Here is a 27,534-nt window from a genome sequence, read left to right as displayed (position 1 = left end):
GCTCTAGCAGTATAGGAAAGAGAACTCCACTCTCCACACTGCAGAGCGCTCTAGCAGTATAGGAAAGAGAACGCCGCTCTCCACACTGCAGAGCGCTCTAGCAGTACAGGAAAGAGAACGCCGCTCTCCACACTGCAGAGCGCTCTAGCAGTATAGGAAAGAGAACTCCACTCTCCACACTGCAGAGCGCTCTAGCAGTACAGGAAAGAGAACTCCACTCTCCACACTGCAGAGCGCTCTAGCAGTATAGGAAAGAGAACTCCACTCTCCACACTGCAGAGCGCTCTAGCAGTATAGGAAAGAGAACTCCACTCTCCACACTGCAGAGCGCTCTAGCAGTACAGGAAAGAGAACTCCACTCTCCACACTGCAGAGCGCTCTAGCAGTATAGGAAAGAGAACTCCACTCTCCACACTGCAGAGCGCTCTAGCAGTATAGGAAAGAGAACTCCACTCTCCACACTGCAGAGCGCTCTAGCAGTATAGGAAAGAGAACTCCACTCTCCACACTGCAGAGCGCTCTAGCAGTATAGGGAAGAGAACTCCACTCTCCACACTGCAGAGCGCTCGAGCAGTATAGGAAAGAGAACTCCACTCTCCACACTGCAGAGCGCTCTAGCAGTACAGGAAAGAGAACTCCACTCTCCACACTGCAGAGCGCTCTAGCAGTATAGGAAAGAGAACTCCACTCTCCACACTGCAGAGCGCTCTAGCAGTATAGGAAAGAGAACTCCACTCTCCACACTGCAGAGCGCTCTAGCAGTATAGGAAAGAGAACTCCACTCTCCACACTGCAGAGCGCTCTAGCAGTATAGGAAAGAGAACTCCACTCTCCACACTGCAGAGCGCTCTAGCAGTATAGGAAAGAGAACTCCACTCTCCACACTGCAGAGCGCTCTAGCAGTACAGGAAAGAGAACTCCACTCTCCACACTGCAGAGCGCTCCAGCAGTATAGGAAAGAGAACTCCACTCTCCACACTGCAGAGCGCTCCAGCAGTATAGGAAAGAGAACTCCACTCTCCACGCTGCAGAGCGCTCTAGCAGTATAGGAAAGAGAACTCCACTCTCCACACTGCAGAGCGCTCTAGCAGTACAGGAAAGAGAAATCCACTCGAGATTACAATAACACGCTTAACATTACGCATCAGTATAAATACTGCATTTGAAATTGTACAGGCACTGAGACAACTTTTAGGTTTGACTTAAAATGTTGTTTTACCTGAAACGTGGGGAGTCTTTTAAGCATTCTTCAAAATCCAGTTTCACCGTCATACTTCCAAAGGTTAATAAATATTATGAAAGGAAAAGAAAACTGAAATCCCCAGCGGCGGTGATGAATCAGGTAAGAGTGATCATCAATCAGGTGTGCAACTGAACGCGAAACCCACAGCGACTCCCCTGGAAACAGAAGTATAAATAAATAAATAAATAACATTTATTATTATTGTTTTTCTAAGTATTTCCCGTCAGAAAATAAATAAATGTACAAAACTTAAATCCGCATTGAGATATAACCAGCGCTAAGTACTACCAGGAAACACCGGTCCGGCTGTACTGTGCTACTGAAAAAGTATTTAAAATTAAATAAATATTCTTTTAAAAAAAAAAAACGCGTCATACCTTGTTCCGTCGGACTCCCGTTCCGTGGGTATTAATCTTAGACTTGAACTAAAAAACACGAATGATTTAAAAAATACAAATTCTTCTCGAGGAGTCGGAAAACTTCATTTGATAAAATAATAATAATAATAATAATAATAGTAATAATCACAGGTGTCGTGGTCTGTGTGTGTGTTGCAGGTACTCGTCCTTCCTCTCCCCCGTTAACCCTGCTGATTTCCGTGCAGTTTTTCTCGGGTGTGTTTCTGCTCGGCTCCGGGTCGGGGGATCGCTCGCTGAACACGCCTGCCGGTCGAGAGCGCTGCAGGGGCGGCCGCGGCGCTGCTCACGCCCCGCCCCGGAATCCGGTTTCGAGAGACAGAGCGTGAAAAACCGCATGCATCAAAAACCAAAAGAAACACAGACTGCAAACTTTCTGTCGTCTAAAAATATTTCAGTGGCCAGGTCGTCTGTGTGATATATTCGTAATAATTGAGATCATGCTGCCTGAATTGCTATGTAGGTTTATATATGAAAGGTAATAATAACACGTGTTATGCGCGTCTTATATATATATATATATATATATATATATATATATATATATATATATATATATATATATATATAAACGTCGCGTTTCAGTGCTGTGCAGATGCTCTGTGTCGTTTTATCCGTTAGAGCTTCAGCTTTATTTTGATAATCACCTTTACCTTGTTTTAATTTCCCTTTCCTCTCCAGTTTCTCTGAGATACGAATGGACCAGCTTTACATCATTTTTTTTTTTCCTCATTTTGTTGATCATTAATGAACATTCCTGTGCTGTGGGTGTTTGTCGAGTGATTGAAAACGAGACATGTTGTGTTTTGAATTGAAAGCGATGATCTTGAGGAGTCGAATGAGTCAAAGTTCAAGAATATTTTCCTCTAGAGGAATTATCACTTTTTGACGTCACAGGATGACGTCAAAAAGTGATAATGGATGCAAATATAGCCTTCATCCATGTGTATGTATATATATATAACTTAAAGGAGTGCAATTACAGGTGGTATCTGTGTGTATGTATTTCTACAGGAAGTTAATGTTGCATGTAATGATGGCATGTGCACTATCACCCTTCATTTAAATGTGCTTTATTTTGCTCTTATCAGCCCCTATTTTACTGCATTTAATCCTGTACTTCAGAATACTGTAATCTGCCAAGTTTTTAACCTGTAGTACTTTGTATTTAATCACATCCTGATGTAACTATCACTATTTAATCATATCCTGATGTAACTATCACTATTACCTGCTGTATTATTGAATTGTGGTTTGTCAAACTTGTACTTTACTTGAACAAAAGTTATTGTATTTCTTGCTCTTATTGTATTACTTGTATTGTAACGCTTGAAATGTTTTTGCCTACGATTGTAAGTCGCCCTGGATAAGGGCGTCTGCTAAGAAATAAATAATAATAATAATAATGTGCAGTTATTTGATTACTCTGTGTACTGCGTTGCCGTGGCAGCCAGGTGTGCTTGTGGCGGGCTCCCTCTAGCGGTACACGTGGGTAATGACGGGGTACCGTTCTGTCAATGCTGTGGCTGCTGGTCAAAACTTGAATACTTTTTATTATTTATTAGCAGACGCCCTTATCCAGGGCGACTTACAATTGTTACAAGATATCACATTATACATATATCACATTATTTTACATACAATTACCCATTTATACAGTTGGGTTTTTAACTGGAGCAATCTAGGTAAATTACCTTGCTCAAAGGTACAACAGCAGTGTCCCCCACTGGGGATTGAACCCACAACCCTCCGGTCAAGAGTCCAGAGCCCTAACCACTACTCCACACTGCTGCACTTTTACGGGAGACCCCATGTAAACCTTGTATAGGCAATGCGATTTATCACTGTCCCTAATCCCTATTAAAGATTTCGATTTCAACGTCCTCTGGGGTTATATTGCACATATTTTAAGATGGTTAATTTAGAATCATTATTTAATAAGAGTAAAGCTGAGGGATCACGGAGCCCCTGTGCGGTTTTGAACTTGGTTTCAGGAGACGAGGTTTCAGGCCCCTGTGTGGCACACCAGGGGAGACTTGGGGGTTTGACACAGCAAACCTCAAACTAGGACTCCTGGAACCAGGTTTCAAGCCGCTGCTCCTGGAAAAGTGGCTTTGTGTTTCTGATTAAATCTTAAAGGGAGTTGAAAGTTAATTTGGAAATTGGAGACAGACACAGGACAGAGGGAAGGAGACACGTCTTCACACAGAGTGGTGAGGGGGTGAAATGGGTTACCCAGCCGTGCTGTCGATGCAGAATCACTGGGATCCTTTAAGACCCTACTTGACAACGTTTTGAGATCAATTAGCTGCTCAGAACCGGACGAGCTCTGATAAATAAATAAATAAAGTTTTTTTTTTTTTTTTTGGTTTCAAGTTTGTGCCTTCGTCCTCTCCATAGAATCTGTGAGAGGTCGCATTTTCCGTTGCTGAAATGCAACACTAAAATGCGCAGAGCAGCACTGAGCTGAAACACAAGAGAAAAAGGGGTGTGTGTGTCTCTCTCTCTCTGTGTGTGTGTGAGGAGGTCTGGATTAGATGTATCGCTCCGGACTCGCAACGCAGTGAGGAAAAAAAAATATGTAAACACCGTGATTCAGACACCCCAAAGGCGCGGCACGCCCACATACACAGATCCCCACCCGAGTTTTTATCATAACCCTTCTGTGTGGTTTCGGAATCAATCGGTGCGGTGTTAATTTTGCACGTCTGTGAATCGCTTGGCCGTCTCGCTGCGGATTTCTGTTTGGATTTTTTTTTTATTCGAGCAATGGCAAATCGGAAACACAAAGACACGCAAGAGGTGTTTTCTAAGAAGGTCCGAGAGCTGGCCAAACACACCTTCAACAGGCAGTGCTGTGAATGCGAGCAGCCCGGGGTCACGTACGTGGACATCACCGTGGGGAATTTCGTGTGTACGTCATGCTCCGGCATTCTGTAAGTACGTCACGGTTAGAGGTGTGAACACGTCCGGTTAATCGTTTTTATTTTAATTACCCGTGTATGTTGTATTTGTTAACGAAAGTGTAAAAAAAAGCCCTTAAAAATATTATTAGCGTTGTTTACAGTACTGCTGTCGCCTACAAGTGTAAATATAACGTGTGTAAAATACAGGGATGGCAATAAGACTCCTATTTCACAGCAGTTTCACCCATTCCAGGTTTTACTACCAGCTTGATCAGCCCCAGTGTGTCTAGGTAACAAGCTCAGGTGTGTCTTATTATTAAACTCCTAGTAAAACCAGGAATGGATCACACTGCTGTGCAATGGGAGTCTAATTCCCATCTCTGTAATATTGCAGTCGCTGTGTGTGTGTGTTTTTAAGTGGATGTGATCTGTATGCTGCACCAAGCCTGCAAAACTCAGCCTATAAATATTAGGAATGCATATTGACTTGCAAATCTGCATTCAAACAGAAGTAGAACTAGTATTATTAGTTTATTTAGCAGACGCCTTTATCCGAGGCGACTTACAGAGACTAGGGGGTGTGAACTATGCATCAGAGTTAATTACAACTACGTCTCATCTGAAGGACGGAGCACAAGGAGGTTCAGCGACTTGCTCAGGGTCACACACACACAGGGAGTCAGCGGCTGAGCCAGGATTTGAACCTCCTGGTATCGAGCCCCCTTTCTTTAACCACTGGGCCACACAGCCTCCCTATACTCCTGACCAGGCCTGGTCCAGCTTAGTTTACCAAACTAAAATGTAATTCAAACCATGGTGAGCTACGGTAAATGTGCAGTATAACTGTGGGGGAAAGGCCTGGGAAGGTTACAGTCCAAACTTACTGGTGAAACTGACATTTGTTTCTGGTTTTATTTCCTCCAGGAGAGGCCTCAACCCACCTCATCGAGTCAAATCCATCTCCATGACAACCTTCTCACAGCAGGAAGTAGAGTTCCTGCAGTCCCATGGAAACGAGGTTAGAGGGATTGTGGGTAACAGTGCGTCCCTACAGACAGCAGCGGTCTCGTCCAAACCATCTCTAACCTGGAAGAACCGGCCAGTTATTTTTCAGCCAATCAGTGTGCAGCTTGCTGTGTGAAGAAGTGTCACCTCCCCTCTGTCCTGAGTCTGTGTCCACTGTCCGTCTGTGTCCACTGTCCAGCTGTGTCCTCTGGTCCTGGTCTCTGCGCTTCAAGTATTGGTCAGGGTGTTCTGTCTTTTCAGTTGTATATTAACAGTAAAGCAATATTTAATAGAGTTTTGGCACAAAGCGAATGTTTATAACAAGAATTTGATGTTTCTCAATAGCCACTGTAGTGGTGCTGGTATCACTGGAAGCATAAATCTAATTGATTGTGTTTGGAAGCTGGTATTACCCAGTGGGGGAACAAAAAAAATCCATAAAGGTCCTAGTGAATGCAAATCAGATCCCCTGACGTGTATTGTGCAGTATATAAAGGCTGCATATCCCTGATGCAAATCGGTTTCAGTCAGGATGGGTAAGACAGGAGACCAGATATGTCCGCTTGACTCGGTTTCTTCTAGTTTCATTAACTGATGAAGGCACTAGAGCCCAAACGCTGGTCTGCTTGACTCAGTCTCTTCTAGTTTCAATAACCCTGATGAAGGCACTAGAGCCCAAACGCTGGTCTGCTTGACTCAGTCTCTTCTGGTTTCAATAACCCTGATGAAGCCACTAGAGCCCAAACGCTGGTCTGCTTGACTCAGTCTCTTCTAGTTTCAATAACACTGATGAAGGCACTAGAGCCCAAATGCTGGTCTGCTTGACTCAGTCTCTTCTAGTTTCAATAACCCTGATGAAGGCACTAGAGCCCAAACGCTGGTCTGCTTGACTCAGTCTCTTCTAGTTTCAATAACACTGATGAAGGCACTAGAGCCCAAACGCTGGTCTGCTTGACTCAGTTTAGTTTCAATAACCCTGATGAAGGCACTAGAGCCCAAACGCTGGTCTGCTTGACTCAGTCTCTTCTAGTTTCAATAACCCTGATGAAGGCACTAGAGCCCAAACGCTGGTCTGCTTGACTCAGTCTCTTCTGGTTTCAATAACCCTGATGAAGCCACTAGAGCCCAAACGCTGGTCTGCTTGACTCAGTCTCTTCTAGTTTCAATAACACTGATGAAGGCACTAGAGCCCAAATGCTGGTCTGCTTGACTCAGTCTCTTCTAGTTTCAATAACCCTGATGAAGGCACTAGAGCCCAAACGCTGGTCTGCTTGACTCAGTCTCTTCTAGTTTCAATAACACTGATGAAGGCACTAGAGCCCAAACGCTGGTCTGCTTGACTCAGTTTAGTTTCAATAACCCTGATGAAGGCACTAGAGCCCAAACGCTGGTCTGCTTGACTCAGTCTCTTCTAGTTTCAATAACACTGACCAAGACACTAGCTGAGTGTCAGAGTTTACGATTTGATATGTGATGGATCTCTTAGTGCTTGTAAACACCCAAGCTTAGGGTTTGGTTTGTGTTACTAATAGACAGTTATGCAGGTATGTTTTGGAGTCAGCTCTGAAATCCACCTACTGGATGAACCTGTTCTGCTGAACTCTGGTTAAAAATAGAGTTAAGATTTTGTTTATGCTAGTTAGGGCCGTCTTATTCACCTTGACGTTTGCTGGTTCCCCATCGGCATCTTAAACAAACAAAAAAAAACCTTCAGTTGTTCTGTAAATAGTTCTGTGAATCTTCCCACCTGTTTTGGATTTCCATTGGCTACATAGATCTCAAGTGTGCAGTTTTGAAAGAAACACATGTTATAGCAAAGATGGATGTCCATTTTAAAACAGACATCTGGTACTAGGTTGAAGGAAGTTCTCCGTTTGCTTGTCTTGACTTGAAAACATAAGAAAGTTTACAAACGAGAGGAGGCCATTCGGCCCATCTTGCTCGTTTGGTTGTAGCTTATTGATCCCAGAATCTCATCAAGCAGCTTCTTGAAGGATCCCAGGGTGTCAGCTTCAACAACATTACTGGGGAGTTGGTTCCAGACCCTTACAATTCTCCGTGTAAAAAAGTGCCTCCTATTTTCTGTTCTGAATGCTCCTTTATCTAATCTCCATTTGTGACCCCTGGTCCTTGTTTCTTTTTTCAGGTCGAAAAAGTCCCCTGGGTCGACATTGTCTATACCTTTTAGGATTTTGAATGCTTGAATCAGATCGCCGTGTAGTCTTCTTTGTTCAAGACTGAATAGATTCAGTTCTTTTAGCCTGTCTGCATATGACATGCCAATAACTCTGTAAGCTGCCGAGAGCTGCGTTGTCCTCCGACGCTGTAGCTCTGAGGCGGCTGCACGGTGAGTCTGCAGCGTGTAAAGAAGCGGTCGGCTGACGGCACACGCTTCGGAGGACAGCGTGTGTTCGTCTTCGCCCCTCCCCGAGTCAGCGCAGGGGTGGTAGCGGTGAGCTGAGCCTAAAATTGGTCAAATCAATTCTTTTCACTGTTAACGTCTTGACAGCTTTTTTACACTTCTAACTTCTGAAGTCTGTTTCAAAGCTCTTTTCAGAATGACCGCTCTAGTGCACTGGGGTTTGAAATCTGTCCTCTAAATCACTGCAGAAAAAGCGACGTTATTTAAAAAAGAAAAATTTTATCACTTTTTCTGCAGTGATTTAGAGAACAGATTTCAAACCCCAGTGCACTAGAGCAGACATTTTGAAAAGAGCTTTGAAACCATTTCTATAAAGTCTCCTGCATTTTACCATTCGTGGCTGAGTGTTCCTTTTCTCTTCATATTTTTTAATTGTGGCCTATTAAAGTCATCAATTAAATCAGACAATCTAAAGCCTGACAATTCTGCAAGATTTTCAATTCCAGCGGTTTGATTTCATAAGCAATGATAGATTTGCACACGGCTGTACGTTCCTGAAATATCTTCACCTGTATGCTGGAGTTGGCATGCCTGCGTTTTCCTAGGAGCTGGGAACGTTATAATCAGGAAAGCTGCTGGGAAAGGACTGAAGAACAGGACAGCCACTGTCCACCTCGTCCACCCACAGACAGCGCTGTCCACCCAAACAATACAGCTACTGTAGTTTTTTTTTTTAGGAGAATTAATTTCAAACACACCACTGCAACCACAGCTCTGGCCAAAAGTTTTGCATTACCTAGAATTTTAAAACTGAGACATGATAATAATAATAATAAAACAAATATGAACATAATTTAGATCTTTTATTTAACATCATGTAATCCAAGAAACTACAGATTGCAAAAAAAATATCAATAAGCCATAATAGCAGTACAGTAGTATTTCATGTTAGATTTAGAAATGTCTCATTTTTCAGTTGTTGGCAGTTTTTTGTTAAGTATCTGGAAAACTACAAAGCGGTGTGTGTGATTCAATATGTTTAACATTATTCAGCAGGTTTCATTCGACTTTATGAAGCAAAATGAGTTCATTCTATAGGGGGGTGCAAAACGTTTGACCAGCGCTGTACAGCTGATGATAAAACATTTCATCTGGAGATTATAAATGGTCAGGGTTAGGAAAATGGGCAAAATCTAAAGGCATCTTTCACTTGGACCTGTCCGTCACATTGGGGTCATGTGACTTTTTGGTTAAGCCCCTAATGCTTTGAGATATTGCCGTCAAACTCGGTGCACAGCTGTATTCTGTGATTCTAATTCGTTTGGGTGGAGTGTATCCAGATCACATTCCCTCCTGCAACAACAGTGCTGGTTTTCTGTTCCCACAATACAGTGCGCCACTCTGGAGGGCGCGTGATCTAGAGACACTGCGACCCTTAGAAGAGAAATGATCTTTCTCCTGGCGAACGCTCCCGAGTTGAAAATTCCCTCGTTGATTTAAAATCTCAAAACAGTTATGCTGAAAAATATATTGCTTGGACAACGCGGGACACAGCGATGGGACAGGAATGTGTTTCTTGTAAAATTCTGGACCTCTCGTTCCTGTTTTTTTTTTTTTAGTTTTGCAGCCGGCTTTGGCTTGGCAAATTCGATCAGCGTTCCGAAGTTATTCCCGATTCCCGGGATCCGCGGAGACTGAAGGATTTCCTCCAGGAGAAATACGAGAAGAAGAAATGGTAAGTCTGGATCACTGGTGGGGGGGGGGGGGAAGCTCATCCCATAAGTGCTCGATCGGTTTGAGATCGCTGTGGTGTCCGTGGAAGAAGTCTCTGTCGTGATCCTCAATCCATTCTGGCTCAGTGGAGGGTGTGTTATTGAAAGCAGCCATCAGGGCTCAGCATTGTTGGCTGGACTGGATGCTTCAATAAACTATTGGTTCAGCCTCCCAGAGTCATCAAGGGCCCCCGGGGGTACACCAGGAGAACATGCCCCCCACCAGGGCCGTGCCAAATCGGAGGGGGGGGGGACACACAGGTCCTAATAAAGTAGCCACCTCCACTGTTAAAGACTTCGACATTTGGGGAAGGATATTAGTGTTGCACATGCTTCTGCTCTTCACCTGTGGTGCACAGTGCGACGCTAAAATGCTTCCCCAGTCCGTCTGCATTGTAATGTAAAACAGTTTTACACCAAATTCTTTAAATACTACGTTCTTCCACAACCACAGTGTTTTACCAAGACAGCAGGCCTTGTTGTTAGTCCGGTTTGTTGTCTCTTGCAGGGCTGTCTCTCAGGAGCAGGCCAGGGCAGGCACTAGGACCCCTGCAGACACCGGCCCGATCTGGAGCCCCGCCCTCACAGACAAGGCCCTCCCCTCGCCCCAGGGTAGCTCCGCCCCTGCACTGTCAACCAGCAGACCCACCCTCCTCCAGGTAAGAATCTCACTCCTGCTCCTGCAGTACGCTGGCTCGCCACACGAGGGGGCTACTTCATAATGGGGTGGAGTCTCAAAGCATTTTATTATAAATCATAAAAACTAAAGATTGGACCTGCTATTTGTTGTCGATAGTACTATCATTTTTCGGTGCATCTTCATAATGTTGTATGGCCACAGGGGGGCGGTAGTGCTTTCTTCCAGCGTGTGTAATGTCCCTCTTTGTCTTGCAGTCTGTGTCTCTGAGTCAACCCCAGCTGTCTCGCTCCTGGCAAAGAGCGCCCCCTGGCTCGCTGACTGACCTCAGAACCGACGCCATCACTGCCACCCTGCCCCGCCCACATAGCTACGGAGCCCCGCCCACAAACACAGGTCAGGGGTCATCCCTCTCTTCATGAGTTTCAGTTCATGCCCCGCCTGACCACTTTATTAGGGCCCCTGATGACTCTGGAAGACTGAACCAATAGTTTACTGAAGCATCAAGTCCACCCGTATATCATGTAAAGAGAGCTTCACTATCGATACACAGTGAATTGTCGCCTCTGATAAGAAGCCCTCTCGTCTCTTTTTCACTTCCAGGTCATCGCAGTCCTTCCTTCCCCAGCTTCGACAGCCGCAGCTTCGGCCCAGCTACTCCGGGAGTGCCCTCCCCAACAGGGGGCGCTGTCTTCCCTGCCCTGCCCCGACCCACAGGTAAGAAATTATTTGCCTTTGATATGTAAGGTTTATAAATTAGCTACTTTGTTATACCATAAGGAGACCAGACCGTGTTTCAAACTCATTGATGAGTTCCAAATACCCAACATTACATTCTGTATTGAACCCTAGATACAATCAGTGCCACTAGTATTAACAGAGATCAGATTACCCCTGGAGAGAGCCCTCAGACTGATTCACCGATGGTCCCGATGATCTGGAGGTATTGGGAGCTTCTCTGTCTGTGTCTAGTAGCTCAGAGAATACGTGACTACAGTGTGTTTCTGTTCTATTACTAATCATAATAGAAATGAGTTATTCAGCTGTTACTCCACACAGGTGCAACCAACCGCTAACTACTCTCTTTCACAACTTTACTGTGGTTAATTGTTTTCCATACTTCCTAGTACGTGCCTTATAATTCACTCTGTCTCCCCTGGTAAAGGCACGGCCGCGTGGTGTGCAGGGGGGAGTCACACAGTCAGGGGAGCGCAGGGGTCCCCGAGGGTCTCCACTGGTAAAGGCACGGCCGCGTGGTTTGCAGGGGGAGTCACACAGTCAGGGGAGCGCAGGGGTCCCCGAGGGTCTCCCCTGGTAAAGGCACGATCGCGTGGTGTGCAGGGGGAGTCACACAGTCAGGGGAGCGCAGGGGTCCCCGAGGGTCTCCCCTTGTAAAGGCACGGCTGCGTGGTGTGCAGGGGGGAGTCACACAGTCAGGGGAGCGCAGGGGTCCCCGAGGGTCTCCCCTGGTAAAGGCACGGCCGCGTGGTGTGCAGGGGGGAGTCACACAGTCAGGGGAGCGCAGGGGTCCCCGAGGGTCTCCCTGAGGGTCTCCCCTGGTAAAGGCACGGCCGCATGGTGTGCAGGGGGGAGTCACACAGTCAGGGGAGTGCAGGTTCCTGGCTGGGTCGATCTTCGCTGGGGATTCCACAGGGAACATTAGCTCTGGCGCTGGGTTAGGGAGGCAAAATCAACAGGGACTGTCTCGCCTCTCCGCACTACAGTGACCCCTAGTGGCACTCTTGAGCTGTTGCGGGTGAGGGAACATCATTGGCCAGGCTAAATTGGGTAGAAAATTGGGGGTAAAGTAATCAGGCACAGTATATAGCACAAGTACACAATTCCAGTATGAACTCACATCCATTTAAGACAAACGAAAAGATGAAATACTCCTGCCGTCTCTTTCCTTCCTTTCTCTAATTCTGTCTCTCTGGGCAGCCAGCGGGACTTTTAAAGGCAGCTTTACGTTCGGTAAGTCTGTGGTTGAGACTCAGTCATGAATAAGGGACAAATAGAGCAGGCAGTCAGCTAGTGCCTTCAACTAGAAGAGACTGAGTCAAGCAGACCAGCATTTGGGCTTTAGTGCCTTCATCAGTGTTATTGAAACTAGAAGAGACTGAGTCAAGCAGACCAGCGTTTGGGCTCTAGTGCCTTCATCAGGGTTATTGAAACTAGAAGAGACTGAGTCAAGCAGACCAGCGTTTGGGCTCTAGTACCTTCATCAGTGTTATTGAAACTAGAAGAGACTGAGTCAAGCAGACCAGCGTTTGGGCTCTAGTGCCTTCATCAGTGTTATTGGAACTAGAAGAGACTGAGTCAAGCAGACCAGCGTTTGGGCTCTAGTGCCTTCATCAGGGTTATTGAAACTAGAAGAGACTGAGTCAAGCAGACCAGCGTTTGGGCTCCAGTGCCTTCATCAGTGTTATTGAAACTAGAAGAGACCGAGTCACGCAGACCAGCGTTTGGGCTCTAGTGTCTTCATCAGTGTTATTGAAACTAAACTGAGTCAAGCAGACATGTGTAGATTAAATACTGAAGCCGGTAACACTGATAAATGAACCCCTGTCTTGCTTTCGCAGGTCGTAGCTCCTCCTCTTCCTCCTCTCCTGGCTCCGCCCACTTCCCCAGCTTTAGTAAGTCCTCCAGCGTGGACTTGGGAGGAATGGGCCCTTCCCAGCATGCCTCATCAAGCCCCGCCCCTTCGGGGGATAAGTACGCCCCTCTGACAGAGTTGGAGAACGTCTTCGTTACAACCTCACCTGTGTCAGGTAACGAGCTTATCATCAAAACTAAGAATCTGCAAAACCGTTTCTCGAAAGTACAGAGATCAAGACAATGGGAATGCTGAAAAGCGACGGGCAAAAATATAATATTTCCTCTGGAAGATGTTTAATGGAGCGACCATAGAGGGGATATTTGCAGAGCTTGTCTGTTCCCTCAGTCTTACCGTTTGTAGTGAATCCTTTTCAGGGGTCCCCCGAGGGTCTCCCCTGGTAAAGGCACGGCCGTGTGGTGTGCAGGGGGAGTCATACAGTCATTTTTAATGTGAGCCCCATCTTTGAACCAGTCTTCAGAGTGGCTCAGCCTCACTTTATGTGACCCTGAGCAAGTCACTGAACCTCCTTGTGCTCCGTCCTTCGGACGAGACGTCAAACAAACGAGGTCCTATTGGAAGTGACTCTGCAGCAGCAGCAGTTGATGATGCATAGTTCACCCCCTAGTCTCTGTAAGTCTCTTTGGATAAAAGCGTCTGCTAAATGACTCCTTAATAATACTAATAAATCTCTTAAATGGCTTTCTGTCTCCCCGACAGTGCCCCCTAGTGGAATGTCTGAGTTTGGCAGCATATTTAGAAGCAGACTGCCTTCAAGCTCCACCCCCAGCAGGTAAGACGCATTACAATCTCCCAGCTGCTGACAGCATATGGAGATGCATCTGTGTCTGTGTAGCCACACAACACGCACATTTCTCCATATATCAGATTGTCATTAAACATTGCATATCTAAGTCTTACTCTATACTGTTCTTCAGGGATAGAAATAAGACTCCCATTGCATAAATGCATCTGACAAATAAATAGACTACATTCCTGGTTTTACTATGAATTTCTTGATTTTTCTTAATGTATTTCAGACTTCAGTGATGCAGACGTTTCCTTTGCATGACATATTTTTGATACAGTGACTTAGAAATCCTGTTCTAAGAATCAGTACATTATACCACTGAATACATTTCAAGCAACATGGCTTGGAAAATGTGAATAATGATCCCAGCAATTTATATATCAATACAAAAATAGTCTCTTTCTTTCTTTCTTTCTTTCTTTCTTTCTTTCTTTCTTTCTTTCTTTCTTTCTTTCTTTCCTTTCGTCTCTCTTTCTTTCTTTGTTAAAACGTCTCTCTCTCTCTCTGTCACTCTGTTCCTTGTGGTTCCAGCTCTCCTGGAGTTTCTCAGAGTGTCACCAGTGCTCAGTCTGCGTTCCCAGGTAAGACCCCCGTCATGCAGTTTTAAAAACAATCTAACTTCCTTCATTGAAATACCTGCTCTGTTCATTCCTAGCTGTGTAACTTTCACAGGTGTGGGAAGCAGCGCCATCTAGTGGTGTGCCACTTCACATGTTTTCTATGAAGACACTGGTCTGTATTACAGATACAGATACAGATACTCTTATAACAGTTTACCACGGTATTTTAGCAGCCCCCCCCATACTATGCTTTTTTAAAATCTGCTTTACCAGACCTCTCTGTGCTTTGCAATGCTTCCCTATGCTTTACCAGACCTCTCTGTGCTTTACAATGCTTCCATATGCTTTACCAGACCTCTCTGTGCTTTACAATGCTTCCCTATGCTTTACCACACCTCTCTGTGCTTTGCAATGCTTCCCTATGCTTTACCAGACCTCTCTGTGCTTTACAATGCTTCCCTATGCTTTACCACACCTCTCTGTGCTTTACAATGCTTCCCTATGCTTTACCAGACCTCTCTGTGCTTTACAATGCTTCCCTATGCTTTACCAGACCTCTCTGTGCTTTACAATGCTTCCCTATGCTTTACCACACCTCTCTGTGCTTTACAATGCTTCCCTATGCTTTACCAGACCTCTCTGTGCTTTACAATGCTTCCCTATGCTTTACCACACCTCTCTGTGCTTTACAATGCTTCCCTATGCTTTACCAGACCTCTCTGTGCTTTACAATGCTTCCCTATGCTTTACCACACCTCTCTGTGCTTTACAATGCTTCCCTATGCTTTACCAGACCTCTCTGTGCTTTACAATGCTTCCCTATGCTTTACCACACCTCTCTGTGCTTTACAATGCTTCCCTATGCTTTACCAGACCTCTCTGTGCTTTACAATGCTTCCCTATGCTTTACCATACTTTGCTGTGCTTTTACTATGGTGTAAGGGTATGTATGACAGTTTTTTGTTTGTTTTTTAAAAGCCAGATTTCCCTTTACTTTCCAGCTTTCTCGAATCCCTTCAGAGGCGCTCCAAACCCCCAGCAATCTCTGTCTCCCACCAACCCCTTTCACAAGAGCAGGGCGGACGCAGGTGAGGAGGGGGGGGGGGGGGTAGTTGCATTTCCGTGAGCTACATAAGCCTCCAATGTGCAGTTTAGAAAGAACAGCATGCTATAGCAAACATGTATTCTTTTTTACTATTATTATTATTTTAAAACAGACATCTGGTTTCTGCCACTGCACAGGGGCGGGGGAAACGGTCTCTGCTTTCCTCTCACTAACCAATCAGCTGCTTCCCCTATTGACTGACATGCTTTTGGCCAGTAGTGTGCACGTTTAACATAGCTCCTGTGAACAAGGCAGAGGGAATGCCTTTAACTCCACGTGGGTCCGGATATCAAACATTTTGCAGGACAGTTTGAAAGAGACTTGAAACTTAGCAGTGTAAAAAGCTGTCAGGATGTTCACAAGGAAAAACGACAGCTCCGTTATTTAAACAGTTGTAGCAGCACGTGGGGGAGGCGGAACCCTGTATTTTTAGGAACCCCGCTGCTTACGCTGTAGGGGGTGAAGGATCTCTCCTGGTAATCTCCTGGTTGTTTCATTAGGCGATGCAGAGAGTAGTCTCAGTGCTGCCCCCTCTGGTATGTTCCAGCCAGCGCAGCCCCCTCTCCAGAACTCTTTCCTGCCACAGCAGCACAATGGTGAGGATGATGTCATTTCCTGCCCTACTGCTTAGCAACAGACAATAGGTGTGTTGACTATAATCTGGTCTTATTTGAAGACATTTTAAAGAAATCGTGCCTGAATGCAGCGCGACAGCCAGACCGTCAATCCGACAAACGCTTGCTGTATTTATTTTTAAGTGTTTAAAAAAAAAAAAAAAAAAAAAAAACTCTGAATATTTTACACGGTTCTTTCAGAAATGGGAATTTTCACGGGAACTTCATATTACAGAAATCTTGAAATCTGTGATAACTGAGAAAAAAATAATTCTTTTTTTTTTTTTTCTATCAGGTTTTGCCACCTTCCCTGTACCTAAATCAATGCCCAGACCAATAGGACAGCCGGTCTCAAATAACCCCTTTACTGTGAGTAACTGACATCTATACTAGACTGTATTGAATTAGCTGGCTCTCAGATCCCCAGTACAGCACTGAGTTCTCTATACTAGACTGTATTGAATTAGCTGGCTCTCAGATCCCCAGTACAGCACTGAGTTCTCTATACTAGACTGTATTGAATTAGCTGGCTCTCAGATCACCAGTACAGCACTGAGTTCTCTACACTAGACTGTATTGAATTAGCTGGCTCTCAGATCTCCAGTACAGCACTGAGTTCTCTATACTAGACTGTATTGAATTAGCTGGCTGTCAGATCCCCAGTACAGCACTGAGTTCTCTATACTAGACTGTATTGAATTAGCTGGCTCTCAGATCCCCAGTACAGCACTGAGTTCTCTATACTAGACTGTATTGAATTAGCTGGCTCTCAGATCCCCAGTACAGCACGGAGTTCTCTATACTAGACTGTATTGAATTAGCTGGCTCTCAGATCCCCAGTACAGCACTGAGTTCTCTATACTAGACTGTATTGAATTAGCTGGCTCTCAGATCCCCAGTACAGCACTGAGTTCTCTATACTAGACTGTATTGAATTAGCTGGCTCTCAGATCCCCAGTACAGCACTGAGTTCTCTATACTAGACTGTATTGAATTAGCTGGCTCTCAGATCCCCAGTACAGCACTGAGTTCTCTACACTAGACTGTATTGAATTAGCTGGCTCTCAGATCCCCAGTACAGCACTGATTTCTCTATACTAGACTGTATTGAATTAGCTGGCTCTCAGATCCCCAGTACAGCACTGAGTTCTCTACACTAGACTGTACTGAATTAGCTGGCTCTCAGATCCCCAGTACAGCACTGAGTTCTCTATACTAGACTGTATTGAATTAGCTGGCTCTCAGATCCCCAGTACAGCAATGAGTTCTCTATACTAGGCTGTATTGAATTAGCTGGCTCTCAGATCCCCAGTACAGCACTGATTTCTCTATACTAGTATTGAATTAGCTGGCTCTCAGATCCCCAGTACAGCACTGAGTTCTCTACACTAGACTGTATTGAATTAGCTGGCTCTCAGATCTCCAGTACAGCACTGAGTTCTCTACACTAGACTGTATTGAATTAGCTGGCTCTCAGATCCCCAGTACAGCACTGAGTTCTCTATACTAGACTGTATTGAATTAGCTGGCTCTCAGATCCCCAGTACAGCACTGAGTTCTCTATACTAGACTGTATTGAATTAGCTGGCTCTCAGATCCCCAGTACAGCACTGAGTTCTCTATACTAGACTGTATTGAATTAGCTGGCTCTTAGATCTCCAGTACAGCTCTGAGTTCTCTATAGGCTCTAGGTGTTTGTCTGCTTGTCACAATAAGACCTCTTTTTCTTCTCTTTTCCGTGACAGGGTGGGGTGTTCCAGTCTGGAGGTTCCTCCACAAACCCATTCCTCTGAAGACGAGGTCCTGCAGCCTCCCAGTTTCCTAGCTAGCCTCCCTGCCTCAGGTGGGGGGTCAAGGCAGCCGGAGCCTAGCAGGCCTGCCTGGACTCCCGTCCACAAATGGAGAAAAGGGACCAATCAGAAAGGATATACTCAAAACCTTTTTTTTTAAAGATTTGATTTAGACAGAACTAAAACCGGTTTACAGAAACCACCTATAATATTTAAAGTGCTGATAGTTAACCAAAAACAAAACATAAATCTGACCTGTTTTTGTAATTCCATTAGCTACATAGGTCTCAAATGTGCAGTTTCGAAAGAAACACATAGCAAACAGGTATTTGTTTATAAATGTCTGGTACTAGGGCTCCCCCAGTGGCGCATCCGGTAAAGGCCCCAGGTGACCAAGGAAGTGCAACACTAACTGAAAGCAGGGCTTGCAAACAGAGATTTCTTCAAACTGGTGTAGTACCAGCTATCGTGTTTAAAATGAAAATACAGGTTTGTTAAGACATGTGTTTCTTTCAGAACTGCACATTTGAGACCTATCTAATGTCTGGCTTTGCAAAGCATGTCAGGTTCATGGAATTATAATGTTAGCTATGAACACTTTAAGGGTGTGATTGCTTTTCAAATCCTTTTTGATTTTCATTATTTTAACACCACACATAAAACTCAAAAAAAAAAACCCTACAATTTTGATCTAATAAAATATTTGTTTATTGTTTTTTTATGAGTTGCTAATAACTATTTCGACCAAAAAAAAATCTAAATAAATTAAATTCGAGCCTTCGTACCTCATAGACACACGCATGTTCGTAAACCTATCAGGATGGAAGTCTGAAATAGAAATTCACTTTTGAATTGAGTTGCATGTTTAAGTTTTATTAAAAATAATAAAAAAAATGATATATCTCCAAGCAAACTGATTTATGTGCATCATTTATCCCCAACAATCTGGAACAGAACACACAAATGCTGTAATGATATACCGTTATAACACACCCATTGATTCAGTCTAACGATTACAGATTGTCCTATACAGGTAACATTATGTTGGGGGGTGTAATTCACCTCTTCTCCACCAGATGGCAGAAGTGAGCCATTGTCCTGTATTTTAATGATAATTTGCTTCCCCCATTGATCACAGTTACCTTTTCCAGGTCCAGTAAAGTAATCCTGAGACTGCAACCTACCTTCATGTGGGGATAAACTGCCTAAAAAAAGACCAAAAAATAATCATACGGAAATTCAGAAATGATTTTAAACCCTCTGCTATCTCAAATGTGTTATCGGTGCATTACTGACTATGTGACAGAGCTGCAGATGAACACTGATTATTATTATTAGTTTATTTAGCAGCCGCCTTTATCCAAGATGACTTACAGAGACTAGGGTGTGTGAACTATGCATCAGCTGCAGAGTCACTTACAATTACGTCTCACCCGAAAGACGGAGCACAAGGAGGTTGAGTGACTTGCTCAGGGTCACACAATGAGTCAGTGGCTGAGGTGGGATTTGAACCAGGGACCTCCTGGTTACAAGCCCTTTTCTTTAACCACTGGACCACACAGCCTCCTATCGAACAGGGCAGCTGAGTTTGAGGTTCATTGTGATGTCACAGGACTGTGAGAAATCACAAAGTAGCTTTGAACAATGCCAAAAGTGTATAATAATATTTTTAGGAGGCAGTGCGGTCCAGTGGTTAAAGTCCAGGGGCTTGTCACCAGAAGGCCACCGGTTCAAATCCCACCTCTGCCACTAACTGCCTCACTGTGTGTGACCCTGAGCAAGTCACTTCACCTCCTTGTGCTCCGTCCTGCGGATGAGATGTTAAATCAACGTCCTATTGGAAGTGACTCTGCATATAATGCACAGTTCACAGCCTGCCTCTGTAAAGCGCTTTGTGACGGTGGAACACTATGAAAGGCGCTATATAAAAAAAAGAAATATATATTTTACTTATTTGAAACCTACAGCTCTGGCCAAAGGTTTTGCATCCCCCCCTAGAATGAACTAATTCTGCTTCATAAAGTCAAACGAAACCTGCTGAATAATGTTTAACATATTGAATTGCACACCGCTTTGTAGTTTTCCATACACGATGAAAAAAATTGAAAAATGTGACATTTCAAAATCTAACATGAAATACTACTGTACTACTATTATGGCTTCCGGTAGAGACTTTTTTTTTCCAAGATCATTTTGTAGTTTCTTTGATTACATGATGTGAAATAAAAGATGTTATTTAATTTAATTTTATTTCTAAAATTGTAGGTGACGCAAAACTTTTGTCCAGAGCTTTTGCACAGCGAAGTAAAACAGACAATATTAATGCAAGCTGAGGGCTCTGCTGTTGACACCACTAACATACAAACACAGAAAAGCTACAAGAGATATGTCAACACACTGGGTAGCAGCGGGGTGTTTGTGGATCAACACTGCTATTACTATCTCAGGAGAGAGAGAGAGAGAGAGAGAGAGAGAGAGAGAGAGAGAGAGAGAGAGAGAGAGAGAGAGAGAGAGAGAGAGAGAAAGAAAGAAAGAGAGAGAGAGAGAGAGAGAGAGAGAGAGAGAGAGAGAGAGAACACAAGACAGCAAGCTAACTATATTTATGAGGCTGTAATTATCCCTGTGCTTGTCTGAGGTATTTTCCAGACATACATTCACAAGTCTGGGTAGTCCAATCCCGGTCCTGGAGGGCTGTTCCACTCCAGGTTTTACAGGTGAGATAATGAACTGCTTCAGGGTCTATTAACTGGTGATTTGGAACCGGGTTGGAACAAAGACCAGGAGTGGATGACACAGTTCCGGCTGCCCCAGAAGTAAGTCGTTTCAGATCTCATTCGAATGGAAAGGGGGCAGGCAGTTAATTCCTGGCAGGATTATCCAGACAAGCTCAAAGCAGCTCAAAGCCAGGTAAAGGTAGATTTTAAAAGGCAATGACTCAGCAGCCCCAGACGCACTCAGAATGATTGAAAAACCCCATCAAAGAACCAGGGGGGGGGGAAGCAAAGACTTACAGCTAACATTTCGCTGGCCAGAATACTGACCCTAAGATACCGCTGGTGTGAAATGCCCCATGCAGTGTTCAGCTATCCCGATCTGAGGCTGTAGAAACTGAGATCTTTCTTTAATCTAAAGTTTCAAAATGATACTGTCTTGATACTCCTGTTAGCCTTTTTAAAATGCAATCGATCAGCAGGGATACAACACATTCATGTGGGGGAATTCAAAACAAGAACAGCTGTCCTTCCCTCGCCTTTACAATCGATTACCAATTAACTGCAATTATTATTTCTTTCTTAGCAGACACCCTTATCCAGGGTGACTTACAATTCTTTCAAGATATCACATTATTTTTACATACAATTCCCCATTTATACAGTTGGGTTTTTACTGGAGTAATCTAGGTAAAGTACCTTGCTCAAGGGTACAGCAGCAGTGTCCCCCCACCTGGGATTGAACCCACGACCCTCCGGTCAAGAGTCCAGAGCCCTCACCACTACTCCACACTGCTGCCCGCTGAGTGGAGAACTTGTTTGAAAATCAACACACCAATGAATGATGAATACTCAAAGGAAATTTGACATGCGTTTCACATGATGAAGATTCGATGACACTGCAGTTAAGGGTACCCGTTATAAGCGATTATAAACCAGCTATAAACATGTTATTCATTTTCCTATTAACAATTATAGAACGTGATAATAATAATAATAATATTTTTATATAGCGCCTTTCATAGTGGACAGCTGTCACAAAGCGCTTTACAGAGGCAGGCTGTGAACTGTGCATTATATGCAGAGTCACTTCCAATAGGACGTTGATTTAACATCTCATCCGCAGGATGGAGCACAAGGAGGTGAAGTGACTTGCTCAGGGTCACACGTAGCGAGTCAGTCATTTGCAGAGGTGGGAGTTGAACCGGTGACCTTCTGGTGACAAGCCCCTGGACTTTAACCACTGGACCACACTGCCTCCTAAAAATATTATTAAACACTTTTGGCATTGTTATTTATTTATTTATTTTTGCTACCGCTTATAATCGCTTATAACGGATCTCTGAACTTACCAAAGACGTGTGAAATGATACTGCTAGATACAATGTCACATATATCGGACACTGGGCAGCAAAGGGTTAAACTAAAAAATGAACTCTTACAGAAGAAAGGCGTGTGTTTGATAACTCAGGGACTGCCAGAGGGTCTCACCTCAGGAGACAAACTGGCCTAACTTGTCTGCTTCCTTCTGCAGTCTCTAAACCAGGGGGGTCAAACTCCTGGACGGACGCGGTGTCTCCTGGCTTTCCTCCCCCCCTGAGCTCTCAGTGACTCGATCGGTCTAATGATTTGATTAACTGGACAGGTTATCGCTTCTCTCCAGGTCTCGGAATGTTTCGCAGGTAACGTACCTTGAATCACGTGTTTTTTTAAACTCATCGGCTGTAAAAAGACCTTTGAAAAAAAAATATTAAACGTGTCTAATTGAACAAATAATGAGATCAATCCAGTTTAAAGTGACAGCTACTCCAGCGCGTGCAGAACTACCTTCAATCCAATGTTTGCAGCCTGAAAAACAACTCCAGAAATCTTCCCCGTGTTGCACTTCCAATTCGCTACATACCTGTAGGCCTCCGAGGTGGAGTTTTGAAAGAAACACATGTTATAGCAAACCTGTGTATTCATTTTAAAACTTTCTCTGTTTGCTTGCCTTTCTCTTAGGGGGGTGAGGGAGGGAGGGAGGGAGCAGTTCAGTCTCCGTGCCTCAAGCCTGCCCTGGACTGGAAGGAGCACCCTTTCTCTTAGGGGGGCGAGGGAGGGAGGGAGCAGTTCAGTCTCCGTGCCTCAAGCCTGCCCTGGACTGGAGGGAGCCCCCTTTCTCTTAGGGAGGGAGGGAGGGAGCAGTTCAGTCTCCATGCCTCAAGCCTGCCCTGGACTGGAGGGAGCACCCTTTCTCTTAGGGGGGTGAGGGAGGGAGGGAGCAGTTCAGTCTCCGTGCCTCAAGCCTGCCCTGGACTGGAGGGAGCCCCCTTTCTCTTAGGGAGGGAGGGAGGGAGCAGTTCAGTCTCCATGCCTCAAGCCTGCCCTGGACTGGAGGGAGCACCCTTTCTCTTAGGGGGGTGAGGGAGGGAGCAGTTCAGTCTCCATGCCTCAAGCCTGCTCTGGACTGGAGGGAGCACCCTTTCTCTTAGGGGGGTGAGGGAGGGAGGAAGCAGTTCAGTCTCCATGCCTCAAGCCTGCCCTGGACTGGAGGGAGCCCCATTTCTCTTCGAACAGGACTTCTCAAACCCTGGTCCTGGACTCCAAACGTTCTTCATTTTTAGATTTTAAAACAGGATATCCACATTAAAGTTAAAACGTCCTTTCCTGCTTTCAATATGCAATATCGATTACCTCGACGGTATTGTAAGCGATACTGTAACATCCGGACACTAGGACCCGGAAGGTCGACCCTAGTAGCCTTTTGCCCAGCTACTTTTAGCCTGTCGGGGATGTTTAAATATTCTGAATGCAAAGCGAGCTCGGATTGGTTGTGAAATTTGCACGCTCCGAGCAAGAGGAGAGAAAAAAATAAACAGGGCATTCAGCGACGTCTCTCTCTCTAAAAACGGTGTGGCTTTTTTTTTTTTTTTTTTTTTTTTGAGTTATAAGGGGGAATAAAAATTAGTAACCCTACCGGCACCGAACTACCAAGCAAGAACACTGAAAAATAAAATGCAACGTGACAGAAGATGCGTAACTTCCAAGAATAACACAGTAAAATAAAACAAGACATTTGGAACACGAGCAAAAAAAAAAAAGGAGGCTGGGAGATTAGCAGTCAGCAAGCGTGTTAAAAAAAATAAATTGCGACAAATCTCTTTTTTTGGGGGGGTTTTGAGAGAAGGAGCCATTTGGAACATGTGGCATTTTTAAGGCACGGGCGCGCGACCTGGACGCAGCGTTGGTTTGTTGTGTTAGTTTTATTTTTTTTTTGTGAAGTCTTGCAGTTTTATTAACTTCAAAGTTACCCCCCCCCCCCCCCCTGAGAAGGACTATATTTCTATATAATACGTTTCTTTTAGGACTTCACAACAGCCAAATTAAAAAAAAAAAAAAAAAAAACGTCCTGATACCGGACAATTGAAAACGACAACAACAAAACCAGGCGGCTTCATATCATCGCTGAAGTTGCTGTTATTTGAAGTATTTTCTTATATATATTTTTTTGGAGTTACGAACAAACTCAATGCTGTGAAGAAAAAAAAGGACGTGCGTTTTAAAACTGGCATGGTTATGTGCGGTTGTTGCAGACGTATGAGACAAGAAACCCGATAGTTATCTTAAAATATTTAATTTTTTTTTAAAAAAAAGTTTGTTTTTCAAGCCCGAATAAAAATAAAAAGCACAAGCTTGCAAAATAAATAAATAAATAAATAAACATTAAAACACTTTCGAGTGTTTGTTTATGCATTTCTAGACTCGAAAGAAGGACTGAAACAGGACAGCTGATTTATTTGCAGTAGAAATATTATGATTTATGATTTATGATGATTATCAGGTTAGCTGTAGCTCCCGGCTCTTGTGTGTGACAAAGCAAGACATTTTCAGTTTACACAACAAACAGAAAATAACAGCTCAGCACTTTTTGGGGGCTTTTGACATTAATAATACTTTAAATAACATTCATAATGCTTGCGGCATCGCTGATGCACACAGAGCCGACGAGGCTGAGTGAAATGTGTACAGTAGTGTACAGTCTAGGGAAAGTGTGCATTGCATTGCTTGCAAGCGTGCAATGAGAGAAGCGTCCTTTTAAAACAATAAAAGGGGGCTCTTTTTATGGTGGTTAAACTGCACGAAGGTGGGGATAATAATATTAACAATATCGCCATGGAAAACCAAGCCCCCGAACAGTTTCAGGACGACGTGAGAAAATCGGGTTACCTCAGAAAGCAAAAATCCATGCATAAGCGCTACTTCGTGCTCAGAGGGGCCTCGGAAAGGGGTCCGGCCCGGCTGGAATATTACGAAAACGAGAAAAAATTCAGAGCCAAGGCTCCCATCCCTAAAAAAGCCCTGAACTTGGAGACGTGTTTTAATATCAACAAGCGGGCCGACTCGAAGAACAAGCACCTGATCGTGGTGTACACGCGGGAGGAGAGCTTCTGCATCGCGGCCGAGAGCGAGGCGGAGCAGGAGGGTTGGTACGAGGCCATGGTGAAGCTCCAGTGCAAAAGTAAGTGCCGCTGTCATTATCCACCCAGACACCGTGTGTGTGACTAGTTATAATTAATAGATATTCTCACAAGCAAACACAGCAATATCTGTCTGTAAAACCAGACTTCTGCATGCATTAGAATACACGTTAATAATAACACTGCGTAAATTCAAAGTAGCGATGCATGCATGTGTGTTATTTAGTTTAAAAAAAAAACATAGTTCCTTTTTAATGCATCTGCATGCATGTTTTTGCAAATGTGCGTGTTGGGAATGGGTTCATATTGCACGCAGTAGGTAGGTTTGTAAGTCGCTGCCATAGGTGTGTTTACTGCGGGACAGACAGTCCACGCGTCTGCGAAAAACGCAGGAAAGATGTTTATGTGCATGTGTTGTTTTCTTATGTAAATCAAATATACGGTAACAAAAAAAAAAAAAAAGTTTATAAGCTGAACAGATAACCGAAACGCCAAATACCGGTAAAGTGATTGATTCGGATGTATGGGTCTGGATTAGAACGACTGGTCTCGACTTTGTTATTCGCTGCATTTATTATAATGAAAAGTTAACTGCTTTTTTATTTTTTATCTATTTATTATTATTATTATTATTATTATTATTATTATTATTATTTAACCAAACTGTGTTTACAACCTTTTGGAGGACACAAGCCCTTCTAATAAGGTGACCATTATTTTGTAAACCTAAAGATTTGTCCTCACCAGTACAGTCCTGATGCTGGCAGCACTGGAGAAGTTGGCTGGATTTGGTATGGGAACTGTAATGGTGCTGTGCCATCTAGATCAGGGGGGTCCTACCCTGGTCCAGGAGAGCTACTGGGGCTTCTGGTTTGCAATTCATCCAGGCTCTCCGTTACTTAATTGCACCATTTATTGTCTTAATTAGTCAAGATTAAGGTGTTCCAGATATTTAGCCTTTAATGATGTTTTCTGTAGTGTACAGATCTGGCCAAAAGTTTTGCAACACCTGGAATTGTAGGCTTGAGACATTTAATCCAAATAAAAATTAAAAAAAACACATCATTTTGATCTTTTATTTAACATCATGCAATCAAAAAAAAAAAAAACTACAACATGATCTCGCAGAAAAAGTCTTTTCCGGAAGCCATCATAGTTAGATTTTGAAAAGTCGCCTTTTTTTCAGTTTTTTTTTCGGGGAAGCTACAAAGCGGTGTGTGATTCAATATGTTAACGTCACGTGATTCAGCAGGTTTCATTCAGCTTCACGAAGCGAAATGAGTTCATTCTAGAGGGTGATCTTTAGTTCGATATAAAAAAAGAACACAATAAAACAATTTAATCATTAAAAACTGGTGTGTGTTCAGAAGGGAGGGGTGTCCTGTGTGAATTGAGATCGCTCATTATCCAGGTATAAGTTGCTGTATTTTACAGCACTGTGGGCAATAAACAAGGCTCTTTCGTGGTTTCATATGAGTGCCATAAAAGTATTTCGAAATATTTTGCATATGATTTTATTACCGAAGAGCAATGTGCCCTGTGTTTATTTCCTGTTTAAAGAAAACTCTCCTTGTAATTTAAGACTCCCATACAGAGCAGAATAATGCCGTCCACACACACCCACTCACTTTTTATAGGAGTATTTTTAAGCAATTATGTATTTTTCATTTTAAAATATCTGGTACTAGCTCAAGAAATCTGTTTGCAAGCCTTGTTTTCAGTTACTTCCTTGGTCATCCGGAGAGTGAAATTGTCCCCTCCCCTTTAGGGCCGCCTCTTTTCCTCTCAGCAACCAACCAGCTGCTCCCCCTAATGACTGACATGCTTTGCAGCCAGTAAGATCCTGAACACATTTTCCTTTCCCTGTTATAGTAACAGATGTATTAAAATGAATGTGTTTCTTTCAAAACGGCACATTTTAAGATCTATATAGTGAATGGACGGCACCACAGACTAAATTTTGATGGCTTCTAAGCCATAAAAATTCAGGAGCAAGTTAGCTGCTATCCTACAACTTAAAATACAACAACTCGCTCGGACACTAAAGTGATATTAACACAGTAACTTTGATTGTACTGGCTTGGCTGAGTGGTTTAATCTGTGCAGCGGGTGACTGCAATGGAAACCACATGCTTATAGTTGAGAGATTTTGCAAGCACACTGGCAGCTAGATTTTTCCAAACCATTATTTTTTTTCGTTTTTCCATTGAACATCTACGTATTTTCTTAGCTACTTATAACAGCTGGAGTGACTCGCTGTGGGAGTCTTATTTTCAACACGCAGGCTAATTCTCCTAAACAGGCTGCGGAAGCGACTGGCAAATGTATAGCATAGCTGTCCGGTTCTAGGGTTATTAAATTTAGAGAGGTTTTGTCGGCTTCAAAATGTAGGACTCAGTTAAAAGTCGAGGTTTTGAAAGCAGTCTCACGTGAGATGATTTTAAACGCTTGATCAGTGTGGAGTAGTGGTTAGGGGCTCTGGACTCTTGACCGGAGGGTCGTGGGTTCAATCCCAGGTGGGGGGACACTGCTGCTGTACCCTTGAGCAAGGT

At 43.9% G+C, this 27,534-nt stretch overlaps 3 protein-coding genes across 8 annotated transcripts in view; 2 read left to right on the top strand and 1 right to left on the bottom strand.

Annotated features, from left to right (window-relative positions):
- Window positions 1-2,068, bottom strand: part of LOC117968835 (arf-GAP with coiled-coil, ANK repeat and PH domain-containing protein 1-like) — a 34,199-nt gene extending 32,131 nt beyond the window's left edge. Inside the window, exons 1-3 of one of the 3 annotated variants that reach the window (XM_059015625.1) lie at window positions 1,772-2,068; window positions 1,621-1,668; window positions 1,220-1,398 (exon numbers count right to left, since the gene is read on the bottom strand). In XM_059015625.1, the coding sequence (XP_058871608.1) occupies window positions 1,220-1,272 (53 nt within the window). In that variant the 5' untranslated portion in view covers window positions 1,273-1,398; window positions 1,621-1,668; window positions 1,772-2,068. The other 2 variants (XM_059015626.1, XM_059015624.1) reach the window with 2 other exon arrangements.
- Window positions 2,069-4,131: 2,063 nt separating this feature from the next.
- On the top strand, window positions 4,132-20,059 carry LOC117968834 (arf-GAP domain and FG repeat-containing protein 1-like). 3 transcript variants are annotated; one of them, XM_059015455.1, is made up of 14 exons: window positions 4,132-4,595; window positions 5,490-5,583; window positions 9,552-9,667; window positions 10,213-10,363; window positions 10,599-10,737; window positions 10,945-11,058; window positions 12,280-12,312; window positions 12,921-13,109; window positions 13,655-13,727; window positions 14,277-14,326; window positions 15,307-15,393; window positions 15,911-16,006; window positions 16,320-16,393; window positions 17,770-20,059. In XM_059015455.1, the coding sequence occupies exons 1-14, from the start codon at window positions 4,429-4,431 to the stop codon at window positions 17,815-17,817; spliced, it is 1,431 nt and encodes a 476-aa protein (XP_058871438.1). In that variant the 5' UTR covers window positions 4,132-4,428; the 3' UTR covers window positions 17,818-20,059. The 3 variants fall into 3 exon arrangements, with proteins under 3 accessions (XP_058871438.1, XP_058871440.1, XP_058871439.1); XM_059015457.1 differs by lacking the exon at window positions 15,911-16,006 and having other exon boundaries at window positions 4,133-4,595; XM_059015456.1 differs by lacking the exon at window positions 12,280-12,312 and having other exon boundaries at window positions 4,134-4,595.
- Window positions 20,060-23,824: 3,765 nt separating this feature from the next.
- LOC117404456 (insulin receptor substrate 1-B) overlaps window positions 23,825-27,534 on the top strand; it is a 35,880-nt gene continuing 32,170 nt past the window's right edge. For both annotated transcript variants that reach the window (XM_059015333.1, XM_059015332.1), the window contains exon 1: window positions 23,825-25,023. In XM_059015333.1, the coding sequence (XP_058871316.1) occupies window positions 24,627-25,023 (397 nt within the window). In that variant the 5' untranslated portion in view covers window positions 23,825-24,626. The remainder of the gene's footprint in view (window positions 25,024-27,534) is intronic.

Source organism: Acipenser ruthenus, chromosome 50 (genome assembly GCF_902713425.1).
Source record: "Acipenser ruthenus chromosome 50, fAciRut3.2 maternal haplotype, whole genome shotgun sequence".
Lineage (NCBI taxonomy): Eukaryota > Metazoa > Chordata > Actinopteri > Acipenseriformes > Acipenseridae > Acipenser > Acipenser ruthenus.
This window is presented reverse-complemented; position numbering and strand designations above follow the sequence as displayed.